Consider the following 17,320-nt stretch of genomic DNA (forward strand, 5'->3'; position numbering starts at 1 on the left):
ATAATAATGTATTACTAATTATTAATGAGAAAATAATAGCTCGTAGCATACGAAAAATATGTTAACTATCGGTACTTGAAAGTAATGATTAACAACATTAAGCCTGCAAAACACGACAAAGTTATACAGAAACGTATTTCTGAAGAGCGGACAAAATGTAAAATGCAAAGGTACATATTAACGAAATAAATATTACCAATCTGTTGTTCGTACTGCCAGAAAGACTTAAACAAATGCTCTTTCCGTTCACTGAGAACGTTGTGTTCAACACCCCACACACATAAATATACTGAGTGTACCTAGTAGTAATCTAATAGGACGAATTTTCCGTCCGCGCTCCGCTTAGTCGATGTGTGGTGTCGCCTGACAGTTCGAACAAGTTCGATACGGCATCGAGCCTACGTAGCGTATCGGGCCGACTCGAGCCTGCTCGAACTTCCGTATCATTCGCCCATCACTAGTGACAGTACGAGTTGGTCTTTTTATTGTTATCAGCTGACCTTTAGAACACGCCTCCAGACATCACAGCTGACTGCTCGATAAGTCGCTGAGCTCGGGCTGTCGTCTGCTGGCTGGAGCTACAGCGGCAGTCCGAAGCATCTGATAACAATTGTAGACATGTAAGTATTTTGGTGTTTAATTGTAATTATTTTTTCTACAAAGTGCTATTTTTCTTTTGTTTTCAGTTGGTGTGTGGAAGTTGTATTCAGTGTACTAATTCGGCATGGAAATTTTTAAGATATGACATTTTTATTAAAACCAAGTATCGAATTACTCTGGTTGTATTTGCACCATTTTCCACCCTATTTTTAAATGTAATTCCCGGAGCATATATTAGAAAACAGTTCCATGCAATTTAGAATGAATTTTGTATATAAACTTTCTTACGACTTACCTCTAGTCGTAGTTTATTTAATTAATTGCGGTGGGAAATTGCTTTCCGTATTATATTACTGCAGTTACGTAATATTATTTAACTACTACGACCTCTTAACAATCGACTGATTACCGTTCTTTGTAGGATAGACTTTTCAACAGCTTTGTGTTTACTACCAAAAGTTGTTCAGAGTCATTACACTTAAGTGGACCTGATTTTTTGAGGACATTCGTTGGCCTTGAATGAACTAATGCAGGCTATTGTATCGTATCATTCGTATCTTCAGGGACTAGACCGGCCTGAGTGTTCGAATAACCGTAATATCTGGCCTCATGAATGGCACAGTCCTGCATAAACTTGACACCGAATTGTGTAAGAACAGTCTTTAAGTAATACAATTTTGAATTTGTAATTGTGTTTTTGGGTCAAGACATTTTCAATTCTGGAAAACAGATTTTCCCGCTATAAATACAGTAGAAAGCCTACTATTATTTACCTCATTCTTTTGTGTCTGCAGATCTTGGGGACAAACATTTAAATTAATAAATTTACGTAATGAACTTACATTTGACAGACTTTTCATGATAAATTAATTTTACACATTTGTGTGTAAACTGAAAACGTTGTACAGTACACAGCGTTTGACTTAATACTATATCCTGCCTTACTTGACAATTTTGTGACACATTAACATTTTGTCAATTCTATTTACTGTAATCTCTGAATTTTAAGACAACAAATTATTAATTCCATTTCAGCCTTCATTTAAAAAATTACTATCTTGCATCATTAGCCAGGCTAGTGTTTAACAATATTGGTCTGGAGGGAAAATGAGCTACAGTTTTCTTGCTTTCATCAAATCTTTTGGATAAACTTCAATACCGGTACTACTGTTTGGAATTCATCTCCATTTAGTCTGAACTTCGTGAAAATAGTTGCTTGTGATGTGAATCTTGTCTTAAAATATGACAATTCACTCTCAAAATTGGGACATCAGGTCAGAAAACCCATACAGCGACAAGGGTTTGTTTTGTGGAGGTGCTTTCCAACTAAAGGTAAAGGTGTAGCCATATATTCTAGTTGCTTTACGTTGCACCGACAGAGATAGGTCTTATGGCGACGATGGGACAAGAAAGGCCTAGGAATGGGAAGGAAGCGGCCGTGGCCTTAATTAAGGTACAGTCCCAGCATTTGCCTGGTGTGAAATTGGGAATCCACGGAAAACCATTTTCAGGGCTGCCGACTGTGGGGTTCGAACCCACTATCTCCCGAATGCGAGCTCACAGCTGCACGCTCCTAACCGCACGGCCAACTTGCCCGGTAGGCCATATATGAAAATGATCCCAAGAGCAATGACTGGATTAGCAATAGATCTGGAATATTGCCTTCAGCATGGAGCCCAGATGTGCTGACATCATGATTAATAGGCCACCAAATAAAGCGGCGAATATTTTGGACCCAACGATTCATTTTGAAAAGAATGTTCAATGTTCATAGGAAGTGAATGACTAAAAGTGGACTCTGGATCTTCTACGTATTCCTCACTTTTATGTAGGAGGTACATGGCCTTCTCTTTGGTGCTCATGGGACTTCAGTCAGGTGGATAAAGTCTTAAGTTGCATCATCTGGGAATGACAGATGAAAAACAAATATCCCATACCTGCTGGTGTTTTTAATTTAAACTATAGTTATTATCTACATTTCACCCTTTGCGTATATCACACTATATTTAGTATCTGGGTGCGTATGAAAGACGTGGGTTGTTGAGTTAATCTGGTATATTTCATTTATAAACTAATAGATCTGGGATCGGATATAATTTAGCATAGTTGAACGTTTAGGTGGGGATACATGCGCCTCTTTAAAACTAGCAGTTTGTGTTGATTGAGAAGGTGAAGTACTCTGTGGGTTTCTTCTCCATATGGAAGACATTGCTTTCTCAATTCTGTGAAACTACTGAAGGAATTTCCCATGGTAGATTGTGTTTGGGCAGAATATTTTGGTGTGGTGCCAGCAATAGACATTTGGAAAGAATAGTTTTGTGAATGGGACCTTGTAGAGGATATGTACAATTTATTCCAGAAATATTTGTAGAATTCTTAGTTTCTGCCTACAAAGTAATAATGGGAGCTCATCATATGTTATCGTCTCTCTTGTGGAATTGACTTTAGGTAGAAAATCAGCTCATTCAATTTTTGGTGCGTTCCTGATCCAGTGGAGTGTGATTTTGTAACCAGCAAATACAGCATGGATGTCCTTTCTAATATTAAGGATTGCAGAGTTTGTGGATTCACAGAATGAGATAGCTTTTTAGCGCAGCTTGTGCATCTGCATTAATCGCATATTTGGTGTTTCTATGTCGTGGGTTATCCATTTGACAGCAATCTGAATTCCTTGTACCACTTTAAACACTATACATTCATGCTTTCTCCTACATTTCTGTCTGTGAATATTGTGTAGTTGCCTTCCCCTCTTGGTCCTGAAATGATGTATGGCTTTTAGTGCCGGAAGTGTCCGAGAACATGTTTAGCTCGCCAGGTACAGGTCTTTTGATTTGACTCCTGTAGGCGACCTGCATGTCGTGATATGGATGAAATGATTATGAAGGCAACACATACACTGAGCCCCCGTGCCAGAGAAGCTAACCAATGATAGCTCAACACAGATGTCCTAGAGTCCTGCTGTTCTGACTGGTATTTCTGCCTTTAATACTCTAGAGTAACAGTTGGAGCCTTGTTTAAGTGCCCAGATGTTGTTTCTTAGCCTGATTTTTAACTCCACGGGAAGAATATCGGCAGTCATTCAGGAGATAACTTAATGGGTTCAAACTTCTGTCGGCAGCCCTGAAGATGATTTTCCTTGTGTTTCCCATTTTCACACCAGGCAAATGCTGGGCTGTACCGTATTTAAGGCCATGGTTGCTTCCTTCCTACTCCTAGCCCTTTCTATCCCACCATCGCCATAAGACCTATCTGTGTTGGTGTGATGTAAACCAGCTTATAAAAAAAATATTTTGGCAATCACTGTTAGTACTGTACTTCAGTAGAGACAGATCAGTAGGACTTCATCATAAGAATTGAGATTTGTCTTTGCAGTTTTATAAGGTTTTCCATTCGCATTTTGTATCTAGTTTGAGGAGGCGTAGGTTGTCACAGGAAGACAATACTGGTTCGTAGTGGCCAGGTGGTTGAAAGAAAGTCTGCTGATAACAGAGTACATCAAATAAGATTGTGGAGTGCAATGTGTGTTTTTCTATATGGCTGCATGATGTGCGAATTCCATATGAGCTTACTAATATAACAGTAGTGGTGGTGGTGATTGTTTTAAGAGGAAGAATTAGGCAATCTTCCTCTATATAAAACTAATCAGAGAAAAATTGGAAGGGATCTGACACTTCAAAAAAATGAAGATATCGGCGAAAGAAAGACAAGGGCTACGAAGGGCGTCAAAATGAGACTTCCTTGGCCTCGCATTAGACCATCCGAATTCGGATAGGATAGATGAAAGTGAGGAGCATGGCACAATTGGAAGAAATGCCAATACTGAGCTAAGGGCCCCATGGACACCAACACACGCTCCCAAGCTGAGAGCCCCTGGGTTCCCGTTTAGTCGTCTCTTAAGACAGGCAGGAGATACTGTGGGTGTTATTTTTACCATCCCCACCCAAGTAAGGTAGATAGTTAACCTCTTGTTTACCTGATACTCGCAGTAGGATGTGAACGATACACTTGAAACTGCCAGCAGAGAATTGGCATTATGGCTGACCTCTGTTTTGCTCATTCTAATTTGTTATCCTTGCCCCAATCTTTAGTTTTGAGAAGGCTTAATAGCATGTAGAGTACATTCTTTAGAGAGAGTTGGCCGTGCAGTAAGGGGCGCGCAGCTGTGAGCTTGCATTTGGGAGGTAGTGGGTTCGAACCCCACTGTTGGCAGCCCTGAAGATGGTTTTCCATGGTTTCCCATTTTCACACCAGGCAAATGCTGGGGTGGTACCTTAATTCAGGCCACGGCCCCTACCTTCGCGTTTCTAGGCCTTCTCTATCCCATCATCGCCAGAAGACCTATCTGTGTCAGTAGGACTTACAGCATATTGGAAAAAAAAAAAAAAAAGAAATATATCTTTTATGAGAATCCTTTAATCTACATATAAAAGAAATTCTAGATTGTCTTCAAGCTCTAGTAGTTAGTCAGTGAGATTGTCTGTTATTAAATTCCATAAGGTGGAACCTTGTAGACGTCCAGTAATGCTTCCTTAGCTCGATAACGAAACATACTGTAGTTTAGAGAACCAACATGATGTGGCTCGGATGACATCACCATGTACTCAACAGGCCTGACATTTGGACAGTATCCACCATGGCTGTAGAAAAGACCCTCTTGAAGAGTGTGGCCCCACATGGGCCACTGTTTCTGTGACAGATATTGGCCTGTGTACTCTTAAGTGACAAATGTGGTTTTATTTTTATCAAATGTGGCAGGTCTGTGACCAGATATGGGCAAGTTCTATCAGACAATAGGGAACTTGTCTTCATCAGTCTTCCAATAGCAACATTTTGCAGATTTACATGGTCTGTTTTAATTCTTCTCTATTAACTATGAATGTCTTGGGGCAGGTTGGTGGGTCCCTGGCAAGCATAAAGGATCTCTCCTCTTTGCTACCACAGGTATAGTTTCCCATCATGTTCCTTTGATTTTTCTCATAAACATATGATGGTCACCATCTTCTCCAAAATACTTCTAGGAGATCAGCTGACAACACTAACAATATTTTTGCTCATTTTGAGATTTCATTCTTTTGTATGTATGTGCAGCTTGACAAGTTAATTTTGTGAATTGAAAATTCAGATTTTAGTGCTGAAATGTTCTTGAGCTATTCCTTGTTGATTTAGCTAAATAACAATGTAAGTAGTAATTATTCAAATTGAACAGTTGACATCCTAAGAGTACTCTCTTACTTGGTATAAGATTACAATATGAAAGAGAAAGTGAAAACTTGTTACTTAAATAAAAGAAGTAGGTACCTATTCAATACAATGTTAATTGCAAAATGAAAGTCTAACATAAAGCCAATAACATTAATTGCAAAATTCACATACTTATGTTTTTGCTTGATGGCCATTCCCAGCATGAGTACATTGCCGCTGTAGCACGGAATTTATTGTATACAGGATTTTGAAGAAGAATGCAACCTATCGTAATAAATACAGACTCCATCACCATTGTCAAAATCCTAAACTTCACAGTCGCCTCTTAGGCTCTAATTTTTTTTTTTCTCTCTTCATATAGCTCTCTAAGTGATGGTAGTGCCATATGCATGCAGGTATACTTAGAGGGTTGTATTGCTGAATATTTACAGTAGAGGTCTAAAAAAAAAAAGGGAAACATGTTCTCCATTTACTGCAAATAGCTGCATAGTGTAGGTTCGTTAAACTCTCGCCTTCTGTGTTCAGGAGTCCAGGATCGAATTTTAGTACAGTTGGTTGACATTGAAAGATGCATAAATGCAAGATACCTGTGTTGGTAAATTTAATGACACAAGAATCCTCCACCAGGCTGAACTTCTGGGACTCAATTCTTTTCTTTTTCAATTTATGCATATTGAAGGTATGTTAAAAGATAATTCCTGACTCCTTAGCTGAATGGTCAGTGTATTGGCCTTCAACTCAGAGGGCCCCTAGTTAGATTTCTTGCTGGGTTGAGGATATTAACTGCAAATGGTTAATTCCTCTGGTTTGGGAACTGAATATTAGTGTTTGTCTTGATACCCTTCTTTCCATCTGCATACAACACACTGCGCTACCAACCACTACAGAAACTTGTAATAGTGAATGCATCTCTCTACATAGGGTTGACAACAGCCATCCGGCTGTAAAACTGGACGAAATCCACATCATTTGCTGACTCACTAAATTGAGAAGGCGAGGAGGAGGAGAAGATTAGTATATCTCGCATCTGGCTGGTTTGCTTCTGATGGCATAGAGCCCAAATGTGTGAACACACTGGTTTTTTTGCAAGTTGCTTTACGTTGCACCGACACAGATAGGTCTTATGGCGACGATGGGACAGGAAAGGGCTAGGAGTGCGAAGGAAGCGTCTGTGGCCTTAAGGTACAGCCCCAGCATTTGCATGGTGTGAAAATGCTTGTTTTAGTTGTACAGAAGTGTGATTGTGGCCTACCTCACTGGGTGTTTTCTCCTTCCAAATCTGCCTTCCATATGTACTGCAGTAAGGCTGTATACCAGTGTTCTTTCAATCTGGTAGAGTAGTCTTTGATACAGGTGCCTTAGGAATTGCTCTTCCTTCATCAACTCAGTTGAGTACTTTAAAACATGCAGAGCATCTTAAGCAGGCACGTCCAATTCCTCATCTCTCATACCTGAATAAGACTTTAATTTGGAGTTCAGCATCGGTATTTCACCACCATACAACCCAACTCACCAAACAAATGCTGTAACAAATAGTTTTCTGAGCTCTAATATCTAGGTTGTATTAGTTCATACATTTTAAAAATTTTCTTTAAGTTGGATGATACCTCTGGAACATGTTTCACTAGGTTACCAAGTCTATTTTACTTGCTTACTTCTAGTATTGGTAGAACCATAAGGTCATTCCTCACTTATACCACAATGTGAAAATGACCAAATGTGACTGGTGTACATAGGAGAACTTGACAACTGACATAGTGATTTGACTAATTATGTTTAGCTTTTAATATGTGTTAATTTATATATAATAATCTTCTGGTGCTGTTTGAAATTTGAATGAATGCATATTTTCAGTGCGAAATGTGCTACCATGTTGGGGCCGTGGGCTCGCATTGTAACATTCCTCGTGGTCATCTGGGGTAAAAGCATGTCGAGCTCGAAGGTACAGTACCTCTGGATGCTGGCATTGGAAAGCTTCCGCCTCAAATGGTTCCACAGGTGAGCATTTTATGGCCTCTCAGTATCAGACACTGGTGTGATCCAAATTTGACGGCTGTGTTGTGTTGTTGCAGAATACAGTGGATGAACGAAAAGGCCAGCCCCAACTGTGCTTACATTCCAACATCCATTGAACACATTGCTAATGTGGTCACACATGGAGTGAGTATACACATTCTAACCTCACTTATAATTAATTACCTATGGGATGATACTCCACCATGCTGTAAAAGGTAAAAGTTTGTCATATTACCCACCAGCATAATAATTAAATATTTCAAAAGGTGAATCATATAAATCTTACATCATATTACTTGTGATGTGTTCTTTGCTAAATCTAGGGACCAATTGACCAAAGCCTAGACATATATTCATGTTTATAGTCAAATATCATAAATCATGCTTTTTCCATAACATTTGCTTCAGAAGTATAAATCACATTATTTCGAAAGATAAGTCATATAAATCTTGCCTTATATTCTGGGAGGAGAGTGATGTGTTTCATTGCGAAGGCTAGGGATCCACTAACCTGCCCCTAGAATCGTGCAGCATTTTCCATTCTGTCAGCAGTCGCTTCCATTTTTTATATTGATCGAATGTGTCATAACTCCCATAATTTAACACAGGTATAGTATTATCACCTGCAGCACAATAAAGAAACTTAACCTTAATATACAGACACCTAAACAAAGTCTAACCCCTTATGCCTTGCTTTGTTCAACTTTTATGACATAAACAAAGCAATAGTGATAAAGTTCACCTGTAAGTGGGGATGGTAGAATACATCCCTATTATCCTCTGCCTGTTCTGAAAGGGGACCACAAGGGCTCTTAACTTGGGAGGGTAGGTTGGCAACCATGGGGCTCTTAGCTGAGTCCTGGCATTGCTTCCACTTGTGCATGGCTCCTCTCTTTAATTCATCCATCCGACCTCCCTTGGTCAACACTTATTCTTTTCCGACCCTGACGGTATTAGCTTCCAAAGGCCTCTTCCAATTTTTCCCTCCGATTGGTGTTAATGGAGAATGGTTGCCTAGTTGTACTTCCTCTTAATACAATAATCGCCACCACCACAACTCTTACGATGTAAATAAACTTATAGTGATAAATTAACGTGCACACACCCCTGAACAAAGTGTAACTCCTTATGCTGTGCAGAAGTTTGTATCAGAAGAAAGCAACAGAGTAATCCACTAGCTATAATAAAATTAAAATAAAGTATTGAACTATGAAAACCTGCAGCTGTCTTGGCTGGTGGATGTGACCTCTACCCTTTAACGTACACATATGTACTGTTACGTGCCCGCTTTTTCTTTGCGACATTGGGGCAAATATTAGTTTATGGGAAGAGGGATTGGAATAAATAATTTACCAAGGGAGATGATGATAAATTTCAAATTTCTTTGAAATTATTGAAGAGAAGAGTAGGTGAACAACTGATAAGAAATCTGCCACTTGGGCAAGTCCTAAATGCAGATCAGTGGCAACTGATTGTTGGTTACAATATATTTTATTTTTAGAGTGGTAATTTTAAGGCCAAAATTATTTTTTACTTCACTATTGTTCAAAAGGAATTTAATGTTCTAAATTGGCAGTTATTATTATTGCTTCAAAACATATTGGATACCCTGCGGGTGGGAGACGCACATGTAGAATACACCCGCGGTATCCCCTGCCTGACATAAGAGGCGACTAAGAGGGGCCCCAGGTGCTCTCAACTTGGGAGCATGGGTTGGCGACCACAGGGCCCTTAGCTGAGTCCTGGCATTGCTTCCACTTACTTGTGCCAGGCTCCTTGCTTTCATCTATCCTGTCTGACCTCCCTTGGTCGACTCTTGTTCTTTTCTGACCCCGACGGCATTAGAGCATTCGAGGCCTAGGGAGTCTTCCATTTTCACGCCCTTCATGGCCCTTGCCTTTCTTTGTCCGTTACTTCATTTTTCGAAGTGAGGGATCCCTACTTTTTTCTTTTTTCTCTTTGTCTACCCCCTGTGGGTGTGGGATGCAGACGAAGAATACACCCACGGTATCCCCTGCCTGTCATAAGAGGAAACTATAAGGGGCGACCAAGGGATGATTGCATGAGAACCATGAAACTACTTGTGATTTGTACCATCATGCGGGGAACACCATGGGTCGCCTTTACTTGCGAGTAGTACCACTCTGTTAGGTACTCGATAGTTTTTTGATTTGTAGCAGTAGAGTGGGGTTCACTGTGGGTTTCCAGTACCTGTGATTAGTACCACTAAATGCGGAACACCACTGTCTTACGTTGCCCATGATTAGTACCATTAAGTTAGTAACACATTATGAGAGACATTGTGGGTCTTCGTTGCCTGCGATTAGTACCCACTATATGCGGAACACCACGGGAATACCAGTGCCCGTGATTAGTACACCTAGGTGAGGAACACTGTGGGTTTGCGTTGCCTGTGAGATTTGCCATATGTGAGAAACACCAGAGGTGTACTACGTACAACACTTGTGAGTAGTACCATAATGGTTGGAACACCGTGAGTTTACACTACCTTTGATTAGTACTGCAACCTGAGAAATACCATGGTTCTCCTTTACTAGTGATAAGTGCCATTATGAGGGACTGTTGACATGAATATTGATCTCCTTTAGACAACAAGCATCATCATCAGGATTGTGCTTTGGAGACTCCCTTGGTCCGTAATATTGTTTCTGGTCAGGTGAGGCATTGCGGGTTGGACCCACTGATCGTTTTAAATTCATATTCATTCATTCATTCATTCTTCATCACGTTTTTGAATTCTGATCAGTGGATGAATTTTGTACTTTTAAAATGTTATTGCATTTCGTCTCATTTCGTACCATTAGGGGCCTATGACCTAGATGTTAGGCCCCTCTAAACAAGCATAATCATCATCAAAACATATTGGCCCTTGAACAAGCCTTGTAATAAGCTGAAGAGCAAACACAGCTTCTACCATAGATATAAGCAAAGATATGGGCAGAACCTCGCATCCCTGGAATAGCGCTCGGGCTAATGGCCCTTAAGTAATCGACAACACTGACACACAATTTCTCGGCCATCAGTAACCATCACAAATACCATAATCATAATTATACCACAATAGATCAAGATCTAAAAATTCTACGTGAACAAAAAGGTCCACTACTCAACATCTTGGAGAATTTTTGCGTTAGTATGGATCAGAACTTAAATGAGATAAATGAAAAGAAAAAAAAATATGGGAAACTTTTATTCCAATTATTTTTAGTAAAAGACAAGACCAGAAGAATTCACAATTATTACTCAGTTTTTTTACCACCCCCATAATCCTGCATTCTCCCACACTCCCACAAATCCCGCCCAATTTCCCCACTCCACTACCTCCTAACAGTAGGTCGCATGTTTTGACTGCGGGAGCACGTCAGTAGAGAGCTGAACTCCGTAGTTGGAGAACACGGGTAATAAAAGCGGGCCACGTAACAAAAGTTAATTTTGTTCATCAAAACTTACCTTAAATGTTTCCTATCAAGTCCCCATTTTTTAATTCTTAATTTGACTTTTTTTTTATCCCTTTTGCAGACTAGAAAACAGATGGTTCAACTTCAGTAACAACTTACATATGTCAGCTTATGAATAAACACTATAATTAAGTCAACAGTACACAGATATCACTTGAACTGTATCAGGTGACAATAAGAATATTACAAAGAGGCCTCCAGCTCAAAACTGTTAACGACCACTATCTCATACTTTTAATTATGTTTAAGGAAAAAAATTTAACAAGCACTTCATATTGTGTAATGTTTTTAGTTTATTGTATATATTTTACTGAGGATGACCCTATGCCGGGTCGAAACATGTCTATCTAAAATTTCATCTTAATTTGATGTAATATTGATTATTAACTAAGAGGATAATCAGCACAATTTTGTGCAATTTGTAAGAACAAGCCTATAGATCTTAGGCGTTAATCGCCCTAAGACCACCATATGATACGGTTCAGTACATACCTTTCCTTTTTTCACTAAAACTCATGATTATTTATTTAGTTAGTTAGTTAGTTATTTAGTTATTTAGTTATTTAGTTAGTTATTTATTTATTTATTTATTTATTTATTTATTTATTTATTTATTTATTTATTTATTTATTTATTTATTTATGTATGTATGTATGTATTTATAAGGTGGTTTAATTAATGTAACTTCTATTAGGAGTAGGCTATGTGCCGGCACCAGGTTTCGCCCTCTCCCTACTATCATACATCACCTCATTCATTTCATCTCATTAACTCCTCTGATGAGGTTGACGTCAGGAAGGTCATCCGGTCATACAAACCCGCCACAACAGATTCACCTCACCTCATACCTGACCCCGTAGAGAAACTGGACAAGGGTTGGACAAACATAGTGGATCTTTTCCATTCCTGAAAAATGTTTAGTTCTTATTTAGACTTGTTTCTGAATTGCATAATGTATTGTACTATAGGAATATTTACTTCAATATGAACATCATGGTCATAATAAATTTACGACTTTGTAGACCGAGCCAGAAAAGATTTAGTAATGGTAAGAGAGGTATTTACATCCTATTGTCACCATACTAGCACAGTTTGACATTCCATTTATCAAGAAGTCACCCTACGAAATGTTTCCCTTCTTCATATTAACAAGAAGTACATACCTGTTTTCACGTTTCTCAACAATTGATTTAAACTCATCCCATAAGCTGTTTACATTTTTATTTATCATTTTCCACTGATTATAACTTTAACTCCTCATATCTGTCTTACCAACCATATGGTACTGCCATTAATTCTACTTTTACAACATTCCTTTCTATCACTTTTTTTTAATTTTTAAACAGCAAGAAACCATTTCATAATCACTTATATCACCTATCACTTACTATCAGTTACTTTATAGAGCTCATCTGGCCTTACCAGCACCATGTATAAAATATTCTTCCCTCTAGTTAGTTCCATCACTTTCTGGTTTAGCTGTCCTTAGATTAATTTATTTACTGTTCGGTTATTATGCTTCCTGTCTGTTGTATTGTATACAAGGAACTTGATATACAAGGCACAACATAAAAGTTTATTGCTTTGAAATTTTTATACAATATGTACACTAAAAGAACGAAACTTGTCTTGAAGTTTAATGAGCTGCACACGTTAAATGCTAACATAAAGTAGTAGACTGAGGGTCTGAGGAGTATTTACATTTATACAAGTTAATATTCCTATGTACATTCAGTTCTTATCTTGATAAGATAGTCTGCTCAAATGAAGGAATGTCCTTGATAGTTGGAAACTATCTGTAGTTAGTATAATAAGTGGAACTTGTAGAAAGTCCGTATTAGCAGAATGCTAGTAGGAGGCATAGAACTTGCAAGGAACTTGTGTTAAGGTTCATAAATAGCAGAATGCTTGGATTGAAGTCAGAGCACTTGTAGGGGACTTGTGTGTGTAGCAGAATGCTTGGATAGAATGCTCGACGGTGCTACGGGAGGCAGGATGCACAAGGCAATGTCCTGAGGTGAAACCTCCCAGCCAGAATCAGTCCACCTGTTCAGAACACTTATTTAAGAGGGAACCTCCGTGTCTGACTTGCGATGTAGTCTGGTCATTGGACACTGTAGGAGTGCCTCGAGAGACGGAAACGTTGCTCCATTTATAGTGCTGGCTGATGTCGCAGACGATTACGTCAGAGCAGTGCATTCCACCTCGTGGTCTCTCGAAACGTCGATGCCAGGTGGGCTGCGGAGCTTGCAGGCGCGGAGGACGCACACAACACCCTCCCCTCCTACTTACGCCGGTACGGCGTGATACAGTGAAGGCGCTGGCAGCAGCAGTGATGCTGGGCTGGAGAGTTGGCCGTGTCTATGTTGTCCGGAGCCTGGTTTGGGCGAAAGAGCGTAGAATCATCCTGAAAAGAATCCATGTTGATGAAATGGTCCAGAGCTCGTTCTGCAATGGATTTCTTAGGTGTGACAAAGGAATCAACAGAAGGAGATGGACGATAGCGGAGGCGGATCTGGTCCTGGTGGCAGCAGATGCGTTTGTCGGCGGTCTGGATGTCGTAGAGACGATGGCCCAAGGTATGGCAGATGATACCAGGTATCCAGGGAGGATTGGACTTGAAAGTCCGGACATATACTTTGTCGGCAGCGTTGAACTTTGGTTGCGAGCGCTGCGGCTGGGCAGGAAGAGGCTGCAACAAAGAAAGCAAAGTTTGATGAGGACGTCCATGGAGCTTGTGAGCTGGAGTGAGGTTGTCGGTACCAAGCATAGTCCTATATCTTCCTGGGAGTTGTAACAATGCCTGATCCTTAATTAAACCTGAAGATACAGCTTTCTTCATGCTTTTCTTGAATGTCTGGACAAAACATTCAGCTTCACCATTAGATTGTGGGTGAAAAGGCGGTGCCAGAATATGCCGAATGCCATTATGAGTACAGAAGTTCTGGAAGTTAGTGGCAGTAAATTGGGGTCCATTGTCTGAAATGAACACTTAAGGTAAACCTTCAGTAGTGAAAATCTTCTGAAGTGTGCGAATGGTAGCTTCTGTAGTAGTAGAATGCATTTCTACGACGTAAGGAAAGTTGGATAGAGAATCTATTACCATGAGCCACATAGAGTTGAGAAAAGGTCCAGCGAAGTCTGTGTACTCATTCCCAAGGAGAAGTAGCAGGAGGCCATGGAGCGAGGTCAGATGACGGTGCGTTCTGATGTACCTGACACGGGTCACAGTGGCGGATGAGTTTCTCGATGTCGGCGTCAATACCGGGCCAATAACAGTGTTGATGGGCAAGTTGCTTGGTGCGTGATATTCCCCAATGACCTTCATGTAACAAGTTGAGAACTTGTGTACGCAGACTAAGTGGGATAACCACTCGGAATAGGGTGCCTGTTTCTAATAGGATGACTCCGGCACGAGTCATGAGACGATGCTGAAGACGATAAGGTGCAAGGCTGGTAGGAAGCTTGTGGTGAAGAGGCCAACCGTTGCGGATATAAGTACGAACTGTAGCTAGTGTACTATCCTTACCAATCGCTTTGGCGATACAAGTAGCGTCAGTGGGAAAACTTCTTGAGAATCAAAAGTAGTATCAGGACCTACAGGTAAGCGAGAGAGAGCATCAGCATTACAATGCTGGGATGTGCTACGATAGGCAATCTGATAGTAGTCGGAAAGAAATATGGACCATCTCTGAAGTTTCCTTAGAGAATGTTCAGGGATCTTAGTACCAGGATGGAATAAGTGAACAAGAGGTTTGTGATCAGTGATTATAAGGAAATGGTTGCCATAGATACTCGTTGAAACGGCGAATACCAAATATAATAGCTAAGGCTTCTTTCTCTATCTGAGAGTAGTGACGTTGATCTTCATTGAGTGTCTTGGAAGCGAAGGCTATAGGACGTTCTTGTTCGTGGCGATCCTTCTGGGAGAGAACGGCGCAGAGTCCATAACCAGATGCGTCCGTGGCGAGAGTGAGGAGCTTACCGGGCTGAAAATGAGTAAGCTTGACAGCATGGACAAGAGCCTTGTTGATGGTTGATGACATTGCTGAGACCAATGAAATTTAGCACCTTTCTTGCGTAAGGTGTTCAAAGGAGCTGCTACTGAAGCGAAGCGTGGAATGAACTTGTTGTAATAGTTCGCTTTTCCGATGAAGGATTGGAGCTGTTTGATCTGCGGTGCAGGCATGTTGACAATGGCAGAGACGTTCTGTTCGCTAGGTTGAATGCCATTCTTATCAATGATATGACCTAGGTAGTGAACTTGAGGTTGAAAGAATGTGCACTTAGCGAGATTAGCACATATGCCATTTTCTTTCAATTTGATGAGGAGCAGGCGCAGATTATGCAGGTGCTCTTGATGATCTTAACGGGTCACAAGAATGTCATCAAGGTAATTAGCACAACCGGGAATGGAGGCGGTAAGCTGTGCTAAATATCGCTGGAAAATCGCAGCAGAGGAAGACACTGAAACGTAGGCGCTGGAGCTGTAGAAGTCCAAGAGGGATGTTCAGCATGAGGCACTGCTTGGATTTGTCGTGCAAAAGTAGCTGTAGATAAGCTTTTTTGAGATCTACTTTAGAGAAGAACTGTCCACCGGCTAAACGGCGAAATAAGTCCTCAGGACGGGGAATCGGAAAAGTCTGTTTCAATCTGAGAGTTGATTGTAGAGCGAAAATCACCACAAATGCGGATATTGCCATTAGCTTATTTAACTACGATGAGTGGAGTAGCCCATTGACTGGAATTGACGAACTACGATACCGGCTGCTATCCATATCTGTAATTCTTGAGTAACTTGATCCTGAAGTGCAAGTGGAACTGGACGCGCTTTGAAAAAACGAGGCTTGGCTCCTGATTTCAGCTGGATATGAGCTGTGTAGTCTTTGGCTGTGCCTAAGGTAGTCGAAAACTTCTGGAAATTGCTCTAGGAGATCGGTGACCAGAGGTAAGTTGTAAGGCGGAGACTACATTGACGTCATGTATTTGAAAGCCGAATAAATTGAAGATATCCATGCCTAGAATATTGGATGCAGTGTAGTTATTGACCACTAGTAAGGTAACGACCTTATGAATATCTTTATATCTGGCTGGAATAGTGATTTGTCCCTTAATATCAATTTTCTTCCTCTTAAAAGTAACAAGTTGGACATCAGCAGGAGAGCAAGACGGTGATCCTAAGTTGTGATATGTAGCAAGATTGATAATAGATACCGGCGATCCAGTATCTAATTGAAAATCAGTAGTGATCGGGGAAAGCGATCGGAATGATCTTACTAGAATTTCTTGTAGGAAGAATGAGGTTGATTTGATCAACTTCCATGTCCTGTCGTGTCTTCGGAATAGTTTTCGCTGGATAAGTACTGGCAGGGTGGGACGTACTTTGACAGACAGTCTTGATGTGTCCTACTTTATGACAGCGATCACAGGTTGACTTCAAGAAGCAGCAGTCACGGCGTTCGTGATACTTAAAACATCCTCTGCAGGAAGGCAGGAGCTGAGGAGTTTTCTTAGGAATGCTTGTCTTCGTAGAAGAGAGAGAATAAACCCATCGGGAACGCTTGGAAAGGAGTGAGCTGACCTGGCGGTTCGAAGGAGCAGAATGCTGGCGGGCCGTATGAGATACGTGAGCGACTTCATATTTGAGAGCTATTTCAGCTGCAGTCTTGGTAGTCATTTCATAGACTGGCAATACGCTGTACGTTTTCCAAAGAAGGGTTACTACTCTTGACAGCGTTGAAACAAACTTTGTCTTGGAGAGTATGGAGAATAACCATGTCCCGAATGAGTGAATCAGTGTAGGGCGTGCTACAACCATCCTTAGAACAGATAAACTTGCAACTCTTGGCGAAGCCACGTAATTCCGCAATCCATTCTGTGCGAGTCTGTTGCGGCTTAATTCTACATTGAAAAAACTTATAGCGAGCTGCTACAATGTGGGGATCCTTAGCATAATGTTCATTTATGCGAGCTAGGAGCTGTACGAAAGGAACTTCCGAGATCTGTTCTTCGGGGCTTAATTT

General features: G+C 40.5%; 1 protein-coding gene across 3 annotated transcripts in view; it reads left to right on the forward strand.

The window, feature by feature from the left end:
• The first annotated feature begins 484 nt into the window (after positions 1-484).
• LOC136876400 (monocyte to macrophage differentiation factor) overlaps positions 485-17,320 on the forward strand; it is an 88,004-nt gene continuing 71,168 nt past the window's right edge. For all 3 annotated transcript variants that reach the window (XM_068228416.1, XM_067150344.2, XM_067150345.2), the window contains exons 1-3: positions 485-620; positions 7,657-7,800; positions 7,875-7,962. In XM_068228416.1, the coding sequence (XP_068084517.1) occupies positions 7,673-7,800; positions 7,875-7,962 (216 nt within the window). In that variant the 5' untranslated portion in view covers positions 485-620; positions 7,657-7,672. The remainder of the gene's footprint in view (positions 621-7,656; positions 7,801-7,874; positions 7,963-17,320) is intronic.

Source organism: Anabrus simplex, chromosome 6 (assembly GCF_040414725.1).
Source record: "Anabrus simplex isolate iqAnaSimp1 chromosome 6, ASM4041472v1, whole genome shotgun sequence".
NCBI classification, from domain to species: domain Eukaryota; kingdom Metazoa; phylum Arthropoda; class Insecta; order Orthoptera; family Tettigoniidae; genus Anabrus; species Anabrus simplex.